The sequence below is a fragment of the Polyodon spathula genome, chromosome 16, assembly GCF_017654505.1.
Source record: "Polyodon spathula isolate WHYD16114869_AA chromosome 16, ASM1765450v1, whole genome shotgun sequence".
Lineage (NCBI taxonomy): Eukaryota > Metazoa > Chordata > Actinopteri > Acipenseriformes > Polyodontidae > Polyodon > Polyodon spathula.
The window spans coordinates 33605514-33626790 of NC_054549.1; the positions used below are offsets into that span (position 1 = coordinate 33605514).

General features: G+C 34.4%; 1 protein-coding gene across 1 annotated transcript in view; it reads left to right on the top strand.

Annotated features, from left to right (window-relative positions):
- The window catches only part of cfap20dc (CFAP20 domain containing), a 55072-nt gene that overhangs the window by 5083 nt on the left and 28712 nt on the right, over window positions 1-21277 (top strand). The window contains exons 5-11 of the mRNA XM_041272924.1: window positions 5964-6078; window positions 9017-9173; window positions 10494-10649; window positions 14411-14547; window positions 16515-16689; window positions 17699-17812; window positions 19610-19735. Of these exons, the coding sequence (XP_041128858.1) occupies window positions 5964-6078; window positions 9017-9173; window positions 10494-10649; window positions 14411-14547; window positions 16515-16689; window positions 17699-17812; window positions 19610-19735 (980 nt within the window). The remainder of the gene's footprint in view (window positions 1-5963; window positions 6079-9016; window positions 9174-10493; window positions 10650-14410; window positions 14548-16514; window positions 16690-17698; window positions 17813-19609; window positions 19736-21277) is intronic.

Sequence of the window (21277 nt, forward strand, 5' to 3'; positions counted from 1 at the left end):
ACAGACAGATCCTCAGAAAAGTTGTGCAATATTGTGCTGCCTTAATGCACTAATCCTTTACTAAGGGATTTGGGAATAAACCTAATAACCCAGTGAAACAAAGTATAAAATCACACATGAAATGCAGAGGAGTTTACAACTGTAACTTGTGTTCATGCACCACAAGTACAGCTTACTTAGCTGTAGCTAAGCATTAAGTTTTTAGTTCTAAGCCTCTGACATCCCATACCCTCTCGTTGTAAAACCAACGGAAAACTGATTACATCATTAATTCAGGTCCATACACAAGCAAGATACAATGATTCTCCACAGACAATTACTAATCATTTACAAAAAACAGACTAGACCTTTTGCTAGATCAAAAGAGCCCCAATTTGTGTTTGCTTAAATAAAACCCAGCAGCTGAAAATTCTACTTTGTTTGTTTATGGTGACTGCAAATGAAATGTGAATATCAGATTGCAGATCTGACATACTTTGATAGGAGTCTGATTGTGTGCACTCAGTTGCTAGGTGCTTCCATACTCAAGACTGCACAAGTGACTGATGTTTCACAAAGAAAGATCAGAAGTGATGGCTGTGTGAGCCGCTCCGGAAAACACATTTTGCTGTTGATTTTCACCACCCAATTCCCTGATGTGGTAATCGTTGAGGAATGGTCATTTAAACATCTTGTAGACTTGTCACTTGTCAGTTAATGCCATCTTGGTTTTAAAGTTTTGTGCTTTGATCTGAGCTTGTTGCCAGATTCTCTTTATAAAGCAACAAAGTGTCAATAATTTTTGACATCTAGGACAGCTGTTGTGTATTGCCAACAATACAAAATAAAGCTTGACACAGTTCTCCTAATTTTAGGAAAGTTTTTCCTGAGTCAATTTAATTTTATTTAATTAATAATGTTAATTAATTGCGTGTATAAGAGAAATCATGTTGCACATTTTGAGAAGTCTCTCTCCCAAACTTGCATTAACTTACACAATAATATGAAAGGACCGTAAAAAATAAAATAAAATGAAGCTACTTGCTCTTTAATTTCAAGCAGCCTAAAGGAACCCAGTTAAATACACCGTTAAAAATGTGCCAATAGTATATCAGCCTGTTGTATTATTTTGTGCAATGATCTAACCTTCAGTGTTACAAACAGAACAAATGTCAAATGTATTCCATCGATGCAATCCTTATTGAAAATCTTTATTGACATTTACATCAAATGTGAGAAAAAAATGTCATACAAATAAATGTGTATCTGTCTGTGTTGGGCAATAGGGGTTTTGCGTGATCTAACATTGAGATTGATGCTGTAGCAGGTAACGGCTAAATTATAGGCAACTACTCTCTGATCTTCCAAAATGCAGTTAATCCTTCATTTTATCTGGTTTAATTTTTGAAATGTTACAAAAACATTCCTCGAGTCTCCGCTCTTCAGCCAGACTAAAGACCGAAGAGCGAGCTGCACTTGGCCAGTGAGGGCGCTGAAGCATGATGAAGTATGTTATCTTTGCCTAGCTGACATACCTCCCTGTCTCTGCTTGGAACTCGGAACTACACTTTCATGATTCACTCTGTGCCCTTCTACTGGCACTGCTTTTACTACTGAATGTGAACCACCTGGGACCCTCTCTTATCTGTGCCCCAGTCTTTGCACTGGGGTAGAAGCTTAGTAAACCTTGACCAATATATTTTAAAATGTTATGTTTGAAGGCTTTGAGAATAGTATAATTTTAATGGCTATACTCATCCATACAGTCTCACAGGAAACATTTTCCTTTATGGCAACTTATTTTTGGTCTTGGGAGATTTGAAAACTTGAACACAGATTTAATTTCCTACCTCAGCTGGGAATGAATTACAATGCCTGCATTTTAACCTTTGGCATTATGATTCAATGTCTCAGTAAAAGGCAGGGTTGTTCACTCAACAAAAACAAGTGTCCTACTCATTAATGTGTAATTATGTGGAGCTCATTATCCCACTTCTGATTAAAATGTTTAAAAAATGATTGCATTAATTGGTCAAGTTTTTGACCATTGGTCAAGTTTTTGACTCATTAGACTGATCGCTGTAATGAGGAAGTTGTGCGATGACAAAAGTGACAGTGGATGCTTTTAATTTCTTGTTTTTGTTTTACTGGTGTTTTGCATCCAAGTTAAACCAGCAGTTAAAAGTGTAAGGTTGAGTGCCTTCTTTGAAGTGCCCAGTGCTTCTCTTTTGAATTTATTTCAAATGTTAATGAACAGGAAATGTCAAAAGGTAAGTGTCATTATACCACCAGTAGATGCTCTGTAAATGTAATATGAAACTCATATTAAACTGTTTTTTGAAAGAGTTAGTAGCTTCAGATTACTGTTATTTTATCAATGATGAGTGGGCCCTATAGCAATTACTGAAATATTGTCTTTTAACCACTTATTGCTATAGCCATTGTTGAAGTGCTTTGATCTGAGCTAGTTGCCAGTCTCTTTCACCATAGACATAATACAGCAGCAAAGTTTCATTATAGTTTCATTTGTTGTGTTATTTGTTTTTTTGTTTTTTCTGGTTTATTGCATCAAAGTTGAATACCTTTTTTGAAATGTGACAGCAGTTTAACTGACAGACCTTGATTGTTATAATCTACTACCAATGCTACTAAATAATAATAATAATATTTAAAGGAGAAATGGTAAAAAAGAAAAAAAAAAAAGGTAAATGACTCAAAGCACGACTTTTGTTTATGGTTTGAAACCACTGATTTGCACAGTAGTCCTCTTAACTGGCTCTCTGTTGGCATGAAGGTTATAACATATAAAATATAATGAAAGTAATATGACATGCGATAATACAGTATGTTAATGACCTCAACACTGTGGGTGCTGCACTTCCTTATGTCTCCATCTGCTTCATGGGTTTACTAGGGAGACTGTCATTGCCAAAGCTTTCCATTTGGGAAAGTTCACTTTTTGGCTTCTAATAAGTCTTCTTTCTTATTATTTTACTGTATAAAATGCAGATGTTGTAGGGCTTTCTCACCATTATTCTGTAGTCGAGAGTCATAATGTAGTCAAGACTATTTCTGATGTACCTTTTAATGAGAATACAAGTACAAGTGAAATGACATTGTGACATTGAGGAAAATGGGAGACTTAGCTGTTGTGCTTTATAACCCATTCTGTGCCAAAAAGTGTTGCATTTATCTATGGCTAATGTTCATGAATAAGGATGTTACTAGTTTAACAGGGTAGAGAACAGAGTCATTAATATGCCATAATTGTTCATTAAATATTTGAATTAAAAATAGTAACGCTCATTACTGCGTAAGATAATAAGGGGTAAAAATCCCACTTTGGTTCTTGTATGGTAACTGAGTAACAAAATTTAAATCTGTCTGCTTTGTTTTCTTTCATTAGGGCATGGTTGTCTTTCTTACTGTTGGTTACTTGCACAGGAAAAGTGACAGATGACATTTCACATTTGGTAGTAGCATGACAAAATGACCGGGTGGCCTGGCCTCATTTGAAACACTGCAGTATGTAATTGAATGAATCAGCCATTAGTATACATTGTAGAATTCTACTTTCTGAAGTTTGAAATCTTTTCAAGGTAGTCCTAGCTACATGTAAGTATAGAAAATGTACTGATATCCACAAATCAAGCATTTGGTCAGATCAGTAATATTGTACTGTACTTCATCAGCTATAACAAATAGACTGCATACTTACTGTTACCTCTAAGCTGTTGCACTAGGCTGCTTCATATTTCTCAACATTGCAAATTAGAAAATAGAGCTACCAAGCTTATGGTCATTGGCTTTGATGGATGTTAGTCAGTTTTTTCAAGGTTCTAGGATTAATAATTTGCCTCAGGCAAGCAAAGCTGAGATTAGTATTGTTCTTCCTAATTGTAACGTTGCAGGCAGGGATGTGACCTCACATTTCAGGCAAAAGCCAAAGTAACAGGTGATCAGTGTAATATAGCTAATTAGAATAAATAGCATGCTGCGAGCCCATTCTTGTGGAAGCAAGTTTAAACATCAGGACAGCTTAGGAAACCATTTTTTGATGTTTATTTTGCTTGTATATCATAATTTTGCTGCTGTTGTGATAGATATTGTTTTAGAAAAAAAATGCAAATAGAAGTATGGCAAATACACATATATAACAGAACTGCACACCTGTACCCATAGCCTGTTAATATTAGATACTTAGATGCAAATTGAAAATGGAAGGTGTAAAATAAATAAATAAATAAATAAATAAAAAATCAACTCAAAAAAAGTAATTTTCCCTTCACATGGTTTGCAAATGGAGATGTTAAATTTGAAATGTTTGCAGCTAATGAATACAGCAAGGGAGAGTTATGCACCTGCTGATAGCTGAAATATTATTATAAATGAGGTTGATTTTCTGTTTGACTACCTCATTTTTTCTCAACATGCTCTCATTACTTTCCTATCCATGTATGCTTGACCTTATTATATATGCATGTGCAAGTAAAGATATAACCGGAAAATAAAGTTTTGCATTTGAGTAGCTGTTATTTTTTGGTTGCTTTAAAACAAAGTTTAACAGGACAGAGAACAAAGTCATTTAATATAACTGTCAGGCATTTAAGCTTCTTTTTCTTATGCTACTGGGACATGGACCATTATAAATCCCAGCATGATAACTTCTTGGAGGTAGTTTAAAATTAATAAAAACAATATTTAAATCTTTCTGTTGCAACATGAGACCACTTGTCTCTGTCTAGTTCATTTTGGGTTCTTGTCTGGATCAGAAAATATGGCGTAAATTGGTAAGAAATCTGAAATATCCAAACTGAACATGTGAAGAGAAAGCACAAAATGCAAATGTTCCATTTTCTTTAACCTTCATTTTGCTACTTGGATCAGTATTTAAATGGTTTTGCTCCAGGACAATCAAAATATACATTGTTACATTTTTCTCCATTACATCCTCCAACATGCACAATAGTGTATTTCTTAATTGAATTTAAAATAAAAATGACATCATTATTCTTATCAAGGTTATATTGCTGGTTATATATTATGTCCGTCCTACAACAAAAAATTAGGTTAGGCTTTGAACACATCTATGCCTAAAGAATCCAAGATATGTCCTTGCAGGTTTTTCAAATATCTTTTAAGTCTGGTATACCGAATATGGTTGATTTTATTTGAGTGCCTCGGATTTATCTTTTTCTCAGAATTCAATTTAAAATGATCTATTCATATCAGTCTTCATTAAAAAAAAAAAAAAAAAAAAAAAAAAACATAATGAGTGAGCTAATATTATCTGAAGTCTCTCATTCATGCTACCCTTGGGACCAAGACAAAACAAAAATCCTTATATTTAGAAAAGAGCCTATCTGTCTGTGTGAAGCCAACCTTATCTTTGTGATCATGGATTGTGGTCAAAATCTATTAGAGCTGAATGAATTCTGCATTCTTGCTATAACAGAGATGACCTGAATACCAAGTAATAAACTCCCGTAATTTAACGTGATCCAGGAGATGTGTGTTCAGGAAGTGAAAGTGACAGAGAATGTTTGCTACCTGGCTCAGACCGTACATACACCCTATAGGAAATGACAAGTGCATTTTTAGCATAGAAAGGCCATGATGTTTTCCTGTGTAGCGTGTGACAATTTTTGTTCTCGTGATAACATGAGCTTAAGGGGACCAGAACAAGCATGATTATTGAAGCATCATGGTGTCTCTCCTCACACAAATTGAATTATTCTATGAGAGAAGCTGTTGAAATTCAGTACTGAAAGGTAGAAAAAAAATTAGCATGTAAAGTGATTTTTATATATTCAGGTCTCTAGCCGCTCTGTTTACATTTAAAAGAAAAAAAAATCTCATTATTAATCTTCGAAAAGGGTTATTTTCATATTTCCCAATTTGCCGGCCGTGTGTTTGTGCAGAATTGCCTGATGTTATTCTAATGACAAGATTGCAACTGTTTTTTTTCTTATTTTGTATTTTAGGATAACAGATTTGGGCAATATCAAGAGAAGATTGTACTTATCAACCATCTACAAAGAACTTTCTGCTACTCCTTTACATGCAAAAGTACCACTGTCAATTGTCAAGCGGAACATTGTAGGTATACCTTGCATATCATTTTTCTTTTTTTAATATGCTTATGCTCATGCATGTATTATTTTACTTTTGTGTATTATAAAACTGTTTTTTTATGTTTTGTACACCTAGTTTAAAATACGTATGGGAACTGTGTGACTACACAGTGAGCTCTTTGTAAGTTGCACCAAATTATTACGTTCTTTAAAATCCTGTCCCTAAAAATGATTCCCATATTGACAGCCCTGTATAAAAGTCACCTGAAAAAGACACCAGATTAACTTGCTTTCTGCTGTTCCAACCCAGTTTAGAGGCCAGAATAGTCTTAGTTTAATCACAGGCACAAAGTGAAGCTCTGTACACCACTAATAGTGAAATCACTCCAAACAGTGCTATAAGTGCATTGAAACTGCTTGCTGGTATATTTCATATAATCATACAATCCAAATTAAAGTGAATATCAGATATTAGTAATACTCTATGTAGAATTGTTGTATAATTATTTTAGTATTTTGCTGAATTTTTTAATATGTTTACATATTAAACAAAAAAAAAAAAGTAGGGCTTTGACATAGCTTAATAAGGATATACATCATTTGTTACTCCTGAAAGATGAACTTGCTGAAGCATGAGAAATTACCATAATGGTGTTGGCTGAGAAAACAAGCAGTCAGGATGTAACTAAGGTGATTAATGGGAGCATTAGTGTAACTGCTAATGAAGGATGTGCAAGCGTTGTAGTCATACTTTTGACAGCCGGTTGGAGAGAAACAGCTAGCAGACAATCACAAAATACTTACCAAAATGGAACAGAGTGTGTTCCCCTAATTGGTGCTGGGATACTGATAAGTCTATCGAGATGCTATGGACGAAGCTAAAGTCTTCCACTCACTTGTGCTTGGTTATCTGAATTCCTATCATTCAGGATTTACATGTCTGTTATTGTCTTTACATTTTTCCTTCCCCTACTCGCCACTTCCTTTGGCAGTGTCTCTCACGGAGGCTTTAGTGGGTTTCGTCGCCCATCCTGGGGTGACCTCTGTCCACTATCCTCTGCCAATTGAAGGGAGGTCATGGGCTACATTGCATAATACTTTATCATACAATACATTTCTTTATCAAAACCTTTGCCTTGATTTCAGGATTCTTTTGTTTTTAGGTTTAAAGTTTAATAAATAACAGCAGAACTTTACTTTCAGAAAATTACCAAACCTTCCTCTACACATACAAAAGAACAAAGTAACGGTGTTTTAGTGGAAATCCTCTTATTTACTTCAGGAAATACTTATCTTTCTTTCCTATTTAATTGTGCCCTATTCCCAGTACTAAATCTGCAATGATAAACCCTTGAGCTACCCTCTAGTCATATACTGTAAATTTCAAACAAGGGCAATCTGGGGCTGGACATATAAAGACTGCAATTCAAATTGCAGCACTGGAAAGAGAAGAGGTCACTTCTTAAAAAGGATTTCGGATCTATTGATTTGGTGATCCATTTTTTTTTCTAAGTGCTTTTAGTGGTAATTTTATATAATTGCTCTTTTTCTGAAACTGGTTATATTGATGTTTGTAAATGATTTGCATTGAGAAAGAGGGGTTCACTCTGTAATTAGGACATAACTGCATGATTCCCATTTTACTTCAGTTAGCCACTCATTATAGCGTGAAGCATTTTGCATTACTTAATAAAGGTGTTCATTTAATTGCTCTCAGAAAATATAAAAAACAGTAATGGATAGCTCTTACTAGCTTAAATTTCTGCACATTGTGCTAATTAGCTGTGATAAAAAATTATGTTTTGTCAATAAAAACACATCTAATGATAATGTAGAGCTATGGCCAAAAGTTTAGCATTACCTAGAATTTTGGGATTGAGGCTTATTTAGATCTTTTATTTAGCTTCATATAATCAAAAAAACTACAAAATAATATTGCAAAAGTCTACCAGAACCATGAGTAGTACAGTATTTCATGTTAGATTTTGAAATTTCGCATTTTTCCATTTTTGTCCGTTTTTCTTTAACTATATAATACGTAACGTTATTTAGCAGGGTTCCTTTGACTTTATGAAGCAAAATGAATGTATGATATAGCATGATGCCATAGCTGTACAGTGACCTTATTTTGCTGTTTCAGCAGTTTAAAGGTTAAACAATACTAAAACACAAATTCAGTACAGTAATTGGACTTCAAAGAAACAATGCTAAAAAAACACTAACGCAGTAATGAATTTGTAAAAGTCATATTCATTTTTCAGTGACATTCAAAGTACAGTAACTTGTTTTCTTTTAATTTGTGATCTTAATTTGTGATTTTATTAAATTAATACAATTATTTATTTTTTCTTCTTCTCCTTTTACATTTCTTTACTTTTTTTAATGAAAAATGACAACATAGTCACAACCAAGGATGTTAAACCCTAATTTTAATAACATGATTTAGTAAAATTGCTTAAAATAAAATGCTGTACGCCTGCTGCATGAGTGGTGTGTAGGATGAATCATACTGTCAAGGAAGTGCAGGTTAGCATTCTGGGTGTGCAAAGTTGTTGATTTTCACTGGGGATTCCACAGAGAGTATTGCATCGGAAAGCCCTGTGGCGCTCCAGCATGTTAGAGAGGAAAAATCATCAGGGACTGTTTCTCACGACTGCCCTAGAGCGAATCTTCATTGGCTAAGTGGTCAGTGAGCCAGAATGACCTTTGTCCTCTTGGGCCGCCAGTTCGCCAGCATCCACTCTAGCTCCTGGGTGTAAAGACGCAGTTGGCTCGGTTGTGGAAGAATTTTTGCAGGGATAAGTGGATCTTTTAAATAAGCTGAAAAAATGGGGGTAAAATAATTGGTCACTCTAATAAAAAAATAGAAGAAAGAAAAATAAAATGATATGGAATTAATAAAAAAATAATGGTTTAATTCTTATACATGTTATAAATCTTTATTTTTTTTTCTTCTGTTGCAGTGGTGTAATATTTGCATTGACCTTGTGTCATTCACCAGTGAGATATTCAAAGGAGCAGCTTTTCTGTCTTTGGATGGAATAATTGTCTCAGCAAGCTGTAAACTAAGGAAGGTCTTTACAATGAAGCTACAGCCCCAAGACACTGCTGATGAAGATGGTATGTAAAGTAAATCAAGGTGATAATGACATGGTTTTGCGAATTTGCTTTGGAATAACTGAACTCATCAGGTACAGAAAAGGTGTTAACACTAGGATGTGCAAGTCAAAAGTTATTCAGATTCAAGAAGTGAAACATTTGGGAAGACCTTAAGAGGTATATTTTGTAGTGAAACGTGAGCTAATGAACTATGTCATTAAAGTAATTGACTTTCATTCAATTGATGTACTGTACATGATTCACCATTTATATGAAATCAGTTTCCTTGTAATTTACAGTAATTGGAAAATTGACTGTCCAAATCTTTTTGTGCTTTGTGGCTTGATCTACAATATAATGTTTTATTATTCTTACTGATGTACATACATGAACTGTTGATATTTGTCTGTTTAGCTTCTCCTATCTGTGGGATCGAGCATGTTATTTTTACTTGAGTTTTAAGTGTGTTTTGTAAATTACTATGAGTTGTTTGCATATCTTATATTGTTATGATTTAATAGTGTAAACATGAGTGCAAAATATCTCTTATCTGATTATAATATGTTCATCTTCAGCAACTGGAGTGCCTACTGTTAGATTAAAGCCTCTTTAAAGATCTGTCATAACTCCTATCATACTCGGCCCAAATAGCTTTTTGTTACCATCTGTTTAGTCTTTTTATATGGTTTCAGAACTAAAGGTCAATGCTGGGAGGATATTTTAGTCAAACTATTTCCTGGAGACATGCTGCTGCTCATTTTTCCATTAAAAACTTTTTTTTTTTTTTTTGCCCCTACAAGTAAAAAACAAGAAGTAATAAACGGTAAAGATTTTTAGAAGGAATTTTGTGTAATAAATATATAATAGAAATATGATGCTGCATTTTTGAAAATACAATCCATAATTAGTGAACTGTAAAGGTATACTATGTGTCGAAGAAGATCACCATTATTAGTGGTATTATTATTATAATAATAATAATAATAATAATAATAATAATAATAATAATAAAGCTGATATGAAACAGAAACCTATACTCTCATTGTCTGCCACTTAGCAGCACCTGTTGTAGGTTCATTCTTAACATTTATAACCCTTTTGAGATTATAGTGAATTAGTTTTATGGAATCCATCCTTCAACTTTCATATCAGGGATGTTTTTCATTTGTAATTTAAAATGGTAATTTGAGCTAGATATGCACCCCTAACTAATTGTTCTCAATTGTGAACTGTAAAGTAATGTTTGTTAGTGTTTTTGTCATGAAACAGGATGTTGCTATACTAATGATTGAAGCACTTAAAGGGACTTAAAGATTCATGGCCATTTCTTTTTCTTTTCAGATCCCTACAATCCCCCTGCTAATGGACCAATAGACCTAATTCCTAGAAGCTGCCAGTTTACAACAGATGTGCCCCATGTTACACAGATGATAAACATGGATAAGCTCAGAGTGGCTGAAGTTAAGATCAGTGGACGCCCCTTATCTACAGAATCTGGTATGTAGTATAACAAAAAACAAACAAAAAGTGGGAAATAAAAAAGGTATCTATAAAAGAAGCCTAGATGTACTGTATCAGTCTCCAAAGACCTAAAACTATAACTGGCCTAAATCGAAAGTCGGACTAGCAGTTGTATATGTCCAGATTGGTTACCTAAATGGGTTTCAAATAAGAGATGCCACTTCATCTGCTGAAAAAGTAGTAATGTGTTTGATGTCCTTCATTTGGATGTGGTAAGAATTTGGCATCCTGTGTACATTTAGACATTGTAGCAGAAAGATTAAATGAGCTCTCCTCACCATTAGGCACACTTGGTGTTCTATTTTGGTTCCCTATGTGTTGTTTTTATTGCTCAGTTATTTGTTTCTCATTTCCAGTGTGTTTTTAGTCACTGTGTTCCTTGAAGTTGTTGACCTTAGAGACCCTTTTGTTCTTTTTTTTTTTTTTTATTATTTTCTATCGAAATGTCTGCCGAAGGGATTTGTGGTAAGCTCATCTGAATATCCAGCCTTAGCCTTGTCTCATGTCATTTTTATATTGGCATTCAATGGCCTTTTTGGAGATGCATTTGGCTGAGGGCCCTCCATCTTTGTCATTGAATCTAATATTGATTTTGACAGCACAGTTTGGCCCCTCAGCACTGGCTTATGTATATACTGTACCTCTCAATTAGACAGCTATACCTTCAAGCGTCTTTCACCGGATTAAAAACAACTTGTAGACAATGCTGCTTGTTCAGTATGTCTTGCTTTTTCAAGTTGTCTTTTTTAATGTGTTTTTAATTTGTTGACTGTTCTTATTTAAGAAACTTTTAACAAATATAAACAATATATATGTTTAACTCATAAATTAATATATATATTATATCTAGTATATATATATTATATATATATATATATATATAATACAATTTATGTTTTCAAGAAACGAGTTGCTTTTAGGTTGTCTGTGTTTTGATTTATTACAGAGCTGATGAAGCCCCTCAGGAAAAGATTCTGAATTAAAAGGTTAAGAGCATGATGCAGTAGCTTAGTGACATTCATTTAATGCATGTTCTGCTTAAACAATGTAGCACTGTCATTAAAAACCTTTTAGGGTAAAACTGAACTTTAAAACACTTTTACAGTTTTGCATTTTATTTTGAATCGTTACAACAGATGTGATTTATTTGAATGCACCCTCACCTTTCAGCTATGCCAACCAGCTGTGTAGAGTCATTTTTTTTATATTTAAAAACCATGCACTTTAATTATGCTAATTACTATATGTGACTTGCAGAGAATCCTGCATTTCGATATGTTGCAGTTTATGCGTCCATTAAATCAAATAGTTTTACCAAATACCAAAGTGTAATGTATTTTAAAATTTAGGCCATGAATTGTTTTTGTACTTTCATTTAATTTCTAATTTCTACGCCACCCCGCCACCCCCCCAGACCATTAGAATATAACTTGAGGTACAAGACACACCATATGGTTGAAAAAAAAACATAATTTTATAATGCTATTTTTCGTATATACAGTACAATACCTCAAAAATATATTTAGTTTGTGCTTTACTAGTTTGAGTTTGTAAAATTTACCGAAGAATATATCTTCTGCTGCTTAAATAGTAAAAAAATAGATATTGCAATATGGTTCACATGAATTTGTGTAAAATATATTATGCAAGCAGTCCTAATTTAGCTCTCTCCAAATGTTGATCAGATTACATTTTCATTCAAATCTTAGTGAATTGAGGCTGGTGGATCTGATGCCTTAATTCTCTTTTAAGTGCTCTTCTGACAAGGAAAAGTTGTAACTCATAATAGTACTGTTTATTTCCAGTTCAATAGCTTTCTTCAACTAAGATTATTTATGCATTTTGACACATGTCTTATTGATGTTGATTTAGCCAGTTACTGCATAGAATTAAGTTATGATCATAACTAGGGGATTTCCATGTAAATGAGCCCTTATAATTGGTCCCTGTGTAATAAGCGTAACAAAATGAATAATAAAGAGGATTGAAATTAAGCAAAAGAGACCTTTTAATCTATTAATGCAATGCAACCTGTGTAAATTGAAATTACAGCAATCTAATTGCCTTACAGATCCATCAATGTATCATTTACATAGTGAAGTTATACACATAGTGGGTGAGTATAACTAACGTCCATTCCTTTATTAGTAAAGGGTTTGGTGTTATTGCAGCCTCAATGGTGACAGGTGTATGTGATATTGTGCATGGCCATGGTGTGCATTGCATTTCATCCTGTTATTCTTACCCTCAATGTGGCATCACTATGGGTAGAAAAGCAACATTGAGCTCTGTTTATTTTAACTTGTGAGTTATTTGAAGAATTTTTTTTTTTTTCAATGTCTGTTTTTATTAATAAATCAAGTTTGATGTTCCTGAAACTGTTCTGCACTGTGGTTTCATTAATACCAGTGAAGAACAGTTTATAGTAAAGAACAATAAATATAATATACTAAGGTTTCAGCACCTTAAGAGGTAATGCAAATGGCCCTTTCCTGTTTCACTCAAAATAGATTCAGAAATAACTGGTTTGCCATGACACACCATTGAGTATACCCCCTGTCGAAGGTTTGTGCTGGAAATTAGTTGGCTGATACAGCTGTCATTATTTCTGATGTTGCATGCCTTTTATTCCTGAACATTGAGTCCGCCATTAGATCAAGAAAGAAACTGGACATTTCGATTCCAAATTTCAAATATGTATTAACCAAATTTGTACTTCTGTTTTTATATTTTGTGTTAAAATAAAGAGTCCTTTCTGATTGTGACCTCCACAAAAAGGCTTTTTCAATGCTGCTGGTGTTTGACTAATTGGTTCTGGCACACAAAGTGAATACTGATGCCAGCGTAATATTAAATGTAGCCTCACGCTTGCGGTCAAAAGAACTTGCACTCCATTTGTAGCTGCAGACAGATGGCTTTGCCGCTTCTAACTGCATGCAGAAGGAGTTCCAGCTGTGTTTGAGAGAAACAGAGATGCAGGTTATCAGTTTTATTCTATGTATTTTAATTTGGTAGTTTATAAGCTACTTTTAAAATATCATTATGACTAGAAAGCCACGCCTTGTAGTATAACTGATTTTAAGGCACAGTGTTCGCTTTTATGTGGTGCACATTAAAAGGATTGTTATACATTTGTTTTTCTTCACCCTTCATCTGTCTTCATTAAAAGAAATACAATTCTATTTTTAGTTATTTATCAAAAAGTTTGGGCAACAAATATGACTACAAATATTGTATAAATTTAATAGAACTTTATTGTGTCATGAACATAAGGGTGATTGCAGTTATGCATTAAGTAAGTTTTCTTTGGTATCTGTTGTAAGACTGATCAATCGAAAGAATCAGAGTTTCCAAAGAACAGAATCACTATCTGTGTGAGCCATACCAATGAATAATGTGATGATGCACCAATAGCATATGTGCAAGACTGACTTAAAATTGAGCGTTAATAATTAAGTTTCTCTAGGTTATATTGCAAAAAAAAAGCATAAAGCAATGACCCCATTACGGGAGACTGTAAAGTCTTAGAATTTGTAATCCTTCTAATTGTCTTGCGCTGCATAATGTTTTTAAGAAATAAAAACGTATTCTTTTATGATGTCCCAAACTTTTCAGTCGTCACAGTAAATGGTAACACAGTTTAAGTACTGCAGTAACTCTTATACTCATATATTGTGACTTCATGACACCCATCTTTAGTGTAAAGTTATTTTTTTATCTTATTGTTGTATGTACAGAACAGACAAGCAACCATGGAACAGCCAGTGCCCGTAGCATCAGAAATCAGGATGCGTGCCACATTGCATTTGGATCAAAGGTATTGGGACCACCTCCAGCCACAGGGAGGAAAATAAGCACATCTGGTCCCAAAGAGGTGAGGACAGGAGATGCCAGCACTAATGAAAAGTACAATAAAGGACACGTTATTGAGAACATGAGAAGGGGTATATAGACTGTAGAGGCATATGTTTGTATAACATAATGTCAAACTTAAATGTATGCATCTGCACTTGAAAGAATGATGGCCAATGAATAGGGATTCTCTAATTTCAGTAGTAAATAGGTATTAGATGTAGCAGAAGTGAAGAGGCAGCCAAGGGATTTCAGCAGCAGATTATTTTACAGAATGGTAAAGTCACAGAAGCTGCGGTCCTAACTGTTGTCTGCTGATAGAAAGCCACCGTGTTTACCATTAGTGGAGGCAGAAGGGGAGAATTATGTTTCTCTAAATGGAACTTCCAGCTGTATGTATGCAATTTCAAGTAAATTCAAGGTGGAAAAAGCTGCAATGTTGAAGCTTGTTTCATAATAATTGCAGATATTTCTATTTTGGATTACAGTGTTTAAAGTGAAGTCTGAAATAAATGATTGTGATGGCTTGTCATTTTAAAAGCTAATTTACAAAAAAGATATGTGATTGAAAGCAGGTAAGTATTTGCTCATTACAATTTTTTATAAACTTGAAGTTAATGGTTCCCAATATTTCATTTTAATGTAGTTTTGAAAATACAAGAAACACTGGTGGACCTTTCTGGGTGGCTGTTTGTTATAAGAGGATGGATTTTGCCAGTATTATTCCACAGTACAAAATAAAAATATAAGCTGAGGTCAGTGTTCTTATTAAATGCAAATGTAAAAAAAATCAAAACATTATTAAATGTAGAAAAGTTGATGGGAGGCATAGTGTAGAGATTTTCAATTAAAATCATTGCCATAGTGTCATCATTGATGTTTCCTTGGAGATTGTGTTACAGTATGGTAGAACAAGCATGAGTAATTTTCATTAGTAATAAAATCAGTTCATTAGAGCAGTGGGAACATGTTCAAAAACTTATTTTCATATACTGATTTATAATATTACTAATTTGCGTACAACTTAGTGTAATGTATTCAAAACTGTGTCGTTAACATATTAAAGGGTTTTTTTGATGTATCTGCAGTTACCTTGTTAAAACGATAAGCAGGTGCTAATGATCTTTGATTTAAGCCTTTTTGCATTTTTCTATTAAAGTTCCATATGTCAGGTAACTCCATGCCAAGATTTTTGTCCATTCCTCTACCCCTAGTTTACCATACTTCTATTTTTTGTGATCATTATTTTTTACTTAAATTGTTAGAACGGTATTAGTTCCTTGTGTTGCTTTCTGCCTTGTTTGTTGTTCTTTTTATGGCTATTTCATTTGACTTCTACAACTTTAGAGCAGTCTCTGTGAATCTTCTGTTATTTTTCTGTATCTACCAGTGATCTCTTATCAGAAGATTTAAACCCAATAGTACAGAAAGGGAGAATTGAATACTGTGTTTTCTAAGTAACACTGATTTATTTAACCCCAGTGTAACCCTACAAAACTGTATCAACTAAGTCTAGTCTTTTAAACTTTTTTTATTTATTTTTTTTATTTTTCTAAAAGTTTATTGCACATGGTAAAGAAAATGGCCCTGCTTGCCTTTGTGTTTGTAGTTGATCAAGTCAGTTGCTGTAAATATCTTTATTAATTAACTTTTTAAGCTAGTCTTATTGTTTGTAAATATTTGTGGTAACATTAACCAGTTGGTTAGAATAACCAAATACTAGACAGTTTTTCAAGCCTTGGTCTTATACTTTAGAAGAATAAGACGTTTCTTTAGTTTACAAAAATGTATTCCAGATAATTTATATAATATGATCAAATTAACTTTTGTTTTATTATCTTCATTCTTTTGAGGAAGCACTTCCAGTAAAAATTATTTTAATGGCAACGAGTTTATAGACTAAACATGTGGTAATTCAAAATATTCTTGTAACTTGAAAATAAAAAATCAGATTTGTTTAATAAGAATATAATTTATCTTTTTGTATAGACGGGCAGCTCTCTGGGTAGCACAATTACCAGAACTTCTTATCAGGCTAGACAAAGTAGTGGCGATAGATCGGACAGCCAGACAGACCGGTCCGAAATCTCCAGTACCAGACATACAGAAACACAACCACAGAGTGTCCAGGGAAATCATCAATCATCTCAGCCTGTCACCTTAGGTATGTTTATTTAAATGTGTTTAATAAGATTACAGGTGCATGTTGTTCATTAAATTCTCAGTCACTTTGGATGGCAGAACTCCCTCGGTTGTACACTGTCAGTCCCCAATGCACAAGACCCTTTCACTGGACTAAAGCAAGTGCTTATTAAATCAGGTCTTTTGGTATGTCTGTGTTAGACTTGTATTAGCTTGTATTAACTTGTATTGCTATTCTTTTTTTTCTTGGCTCACAAAGCCTTTTCTATCTTATAGGGAAGCAATGTTGTGGCTTCATTGTAACTGCATTTGGAGGTGCCGCCACTATTGGGACTTTCATAATCATGCATTAGCTAGATAAGAAATGACAAAAAAAATGAATGAAGTTTAATTATGTTGCTGTTTGCACGGTTTTGTCCGATCTTCAGTCCCCAGGTGGTTCACAAGCCCTCTGATGAATTTCATTATTTACTGTATGCTTCATGGTCAAGAGATAATACTGTAGCTCCCATATTGGTTGGTAATAGAAAACATACAAGTGAGTTGAATACATAAGTTAATTCTGGTTGTAATTTAGTTTTCAGCTTCTTATAATCCTTCTAAAATAGAAAAAGGCTCAAGTAAGATTTTGGAATGTTTAGAAAATAAGTTATAATTTAGAGCAAATGGGAAAGAAAAGTCATTGTACAACAGTCAAGACAACGACACCGCAAAAAATACACAAACACGACGCAACAAATTCAATTAAAACAATATTAAAGACCGCACTGAAAACACGGCTTATGCTGTACCCTGAAATGGCATTTTTATAGGTCAAGATGCCTTTTTTTTAAGTTGGATTTTGTTTTTGTTTGTTTTTTAATAATTACCTTTTTGTGACAGTGACTGTTAGTTATTTTGATGGAAATAGGAGTACTGGAAAATAAACTCATACCTATCTACTTGGTTTCCTAAATGTCAGCAAGTGGCTTTAATAGACACAGAAAAAGAAAAAATAAGGTATTTTTAATCTGCTTCATTTGTTTTAACAGTGGAACATAATTTCCTAAAGCCCCATCCTCCACAGAAGCAACCCGCGGAGAGGCCAAGCAGGAGGAAACAGCGGGTTCAAAGTGCTGGAAAAGAAGGGAGTGTGCTGTCTGATGGTATTGTCCCCATTTTAGTGGTTGTTGAATATGTTGAATTCTAAAAGTAATGTTTTTTTTGTTTTTTTTCTTCTCTGAAGATACAGGTATGTATCCACACACTAAAAATGAGTTTAGTGGGTATTGGGAAAAAGATCTAATGAGTGTTGGTACAAGACTGACCCCTGCAGTGGAATAGTGGTAGTACACAAAAGGCAATTCTTCACATCTGTGACCTCTTGTACAAACAAGTGTGGCTGCTTTGCACAACTTTGCTCATGCTTTGGGTCGCCTTGGGTTGTCGATCCCCAAGCTGGGAATACAGGAACACCTGTATTATACACTATATGCTCATTCCACATTCAACGAACATCTCGTATCCTCATGTAAACCCTGTTTTAAGATTAGCTTAATTCATCATGACCACAGGCTTATCTACAAAGCTCATTTACAAATCACCGTGAGAAAAATGCTAAAGAGTAAGTTGTGACTAAATTTTAGATATCATTTCCAATTCTTTTTTTTTTTTTTTTTTTTTTGGAATCTGTCATTTACCATGATGGTCGACGTGACGGCAGCATGAATTCTCCCCCATTTAAAGACTTTCAAATGAAGATATTTCTGAGAAATGAATTCTCTTTGAGCTGCTGACTAAATGTGCCCTGTTTTGGAAACCCTTCTGGCAAAATCAAATGATATGTCTGCCTGTGGCAGGGCTGGGGCCATGCATAAAAGGAGGAGGCTTGTGATTGTTTATTGTAAATGTGAGTGTGATTGTATAAATAACAACGGGATTGGTTTTAGTGGGGAACCTGATGCTCTGCGTGTTGCAGCCTGTCTGCTGCGTTTAGTTGCGGGAACGAGAAGCATGTGTATGTTTACTAGCTGTAAGTTACTAATCAGCAGGTGGGCGTGGTGCAGCAGAGCGCCGGGAATAAAAGGGTCCCCAATTTATACAGATCATGGCTGCTGTAAGCCATAGGGGTCAGAACACTGCTGCTGCCGAAGCATCGGTCCGCCTGCGCTGCTGAACGACTGGGATCAGGAAACAAAGTGATTGCCTCTGACGGCGATAGTGTGTATATTCTGAGGGAGGAGTTGGGTGAACTGCCCATAGAGACAGGGAGTTCGTTTCTATAGCGGACCGATGTAGAAGCGGGACCTCTATTTGTTAGCGGAGTAGCGCAAACTGTCTTCATGGTTTGTAGTTTTTGTGAAGTGTTTATTTTTTATGCCTGGCCATATGTCCCACATGAGTTATCATTGCTGGCAGCATCACATGGGGTTCCTGTGTGTTCATATGTGCTATATGTAAATAAGCCTGCGCGCCTGTGGGGCATCTCAATCCCAACCTTCCAGTCTCGGTCTCCTGTCAATCAGGCAGCAAACACGCACTCACGTCATCAATCATCATTGTTTCGATCACTCATTCAGTCACGTGTAGAGAGCTCCTGTTGCACTGCCATATTGGGGTCATGTGTCATTTTGGTTTCAAAATTATAAAGATGCATTGCTAATAGATACTCGGTCTACGTTTTGGCTTTCATATTTTCTGTTTCATTTCAATTTCCAGAGGGTAAAAACCAAACACTTTTAAAATATTTTATAAAGATTCTGTGATTCACACTGTTTAGTTTGATTATGGAAACCATTTTTTTCTATCTTTCATTAATTCATTAATCCCTTCTTTTATTTAGTCTTTCTGTCTTTCTTGCTTGCTTGCATTATGTCTTTCAAAATGTACTTTAGTAGGTTGTTTATAAACTAAGTGGTAAAACTTGTTTTTTATTGTCTTGTTCTCACTTATTCTTTCTTCAGGCACTTCATCAGTACAATCTGTAAATAAAGGCAGATCATCAGTTCTTCCTCTCCACAGGAGAATAAACAGTGAAGGTGCTTTACACACCTCCAGACTTCGGAAGGAGTCGAGTTATAAGATAGCAGGTTAGATGCTAATTTGGGGGGGGGGGGGACAACTGTAAAGTTTACTTTGTGAAATAAAGTATAGCCCTGAGTGCCAGCAGGTTTGAATGCTTAGTTAATTTCAACACCATAAGTTGTATTCTTATATTTCTGACATTATGCTTCTCCAGATGAATCATATTGTTTTTTTAAACTAATTGTCTTTATTGATTAGCTGATGCAGTTTCAAGTACTGCACCTACTGCTTAATTTATATTTGTTATTGACTTGGGGTGTTTAAAGTTATGTAGAGTGCTTAGTATCTATTACTTTTATTGGTAACCCAGTGTTATTCTGAAGACTGACTGCAATGTCACTACAGTCTATCAACCACAGCTGCTATCAGCTAGGCACATACCTGTTCAGCAGTGGATGCTCTCCATGGTGCTGAAGCTCAATTGAAAATAAGCAAGTGCTCCAGCACCACAGAAAACTCAGTGAAAACTGCTAAACTTGGCATAATCGATACACTTAGTAAAGCAAATATGTAATATGAATGAGAATCAGCAAAGAAAACTGGTAGTTTATGAATATCTATTATTATTATTATTATTATTATTATTTTATTATTATTATTATTATTATTATTTTATTTATTTATTTATTTTATTTTTTTTAAAATTTGATTTAACCACTAGTCTCATGGGTTTTCAGGTTTTCAGCCATCCCTCAGATATTTGCTGTTTACTGCTCCTTTTGGTTATCCTTTTTTTTTAAATAATAAATATAGCCATGCCAGTCTGAGAAACAAAAAATCTGCTTTGAATTATTGTTTGTGACATTACATTGAAGACGATTAAACAATGCTATATACTAAACATATTAGGACACTCCCTTTTAGATTTTTAGGCCTGCAGCTATTTTAATCAGTGTGGTAGCTGACCCAGCCAAGCAAGTAATTGCCTTTCCCATGTCATCCTTTCTAACCAATAAGATTGCTCCTTTGCTGGACTTTATGCCTCCATGCACTACAGTTGTTTTTGTTTGTAGATTCAATACACCAATAGAACCAAACCAGCAAGGGATTATTTTAATGAGGCACATGGTTTATTAAAGAAAAGACAGCATTCTTAATTCTCAAAAAATACATTTTGTTAAAATAGGTACACTACATTTAAAAATGAATAGCACGGATTCGTAACAATGGTTTGTTTCACTGATAAGTGCTGGGTATCCCCCAAAACTGTACATCGCCCTACCACAAAGAAATCTCACTCTATTTTAAAACCTCTTTATTCTTTTGTGTTTTTACTTTGTAACATGAATGCTGACTGGATACATTTGCATGATAGCTTAAGAAATCCATAGCAATAGCAATGGTACAAACACTTGGCATCCATCCTTAGCAATAACATCGCAATGGTGCAAACCCTTAGCACCCATTCATAACAATGATATAGCAATGGTGCAAACACCTAGCACCCATTCATAGCCCCTGTGGGGCGCTATAGAAACTGTATTTATAATAAAAGCAATGGAAAAATAATTGAGAACCAAAGACCAACTGTGATTTCTACTCATTCA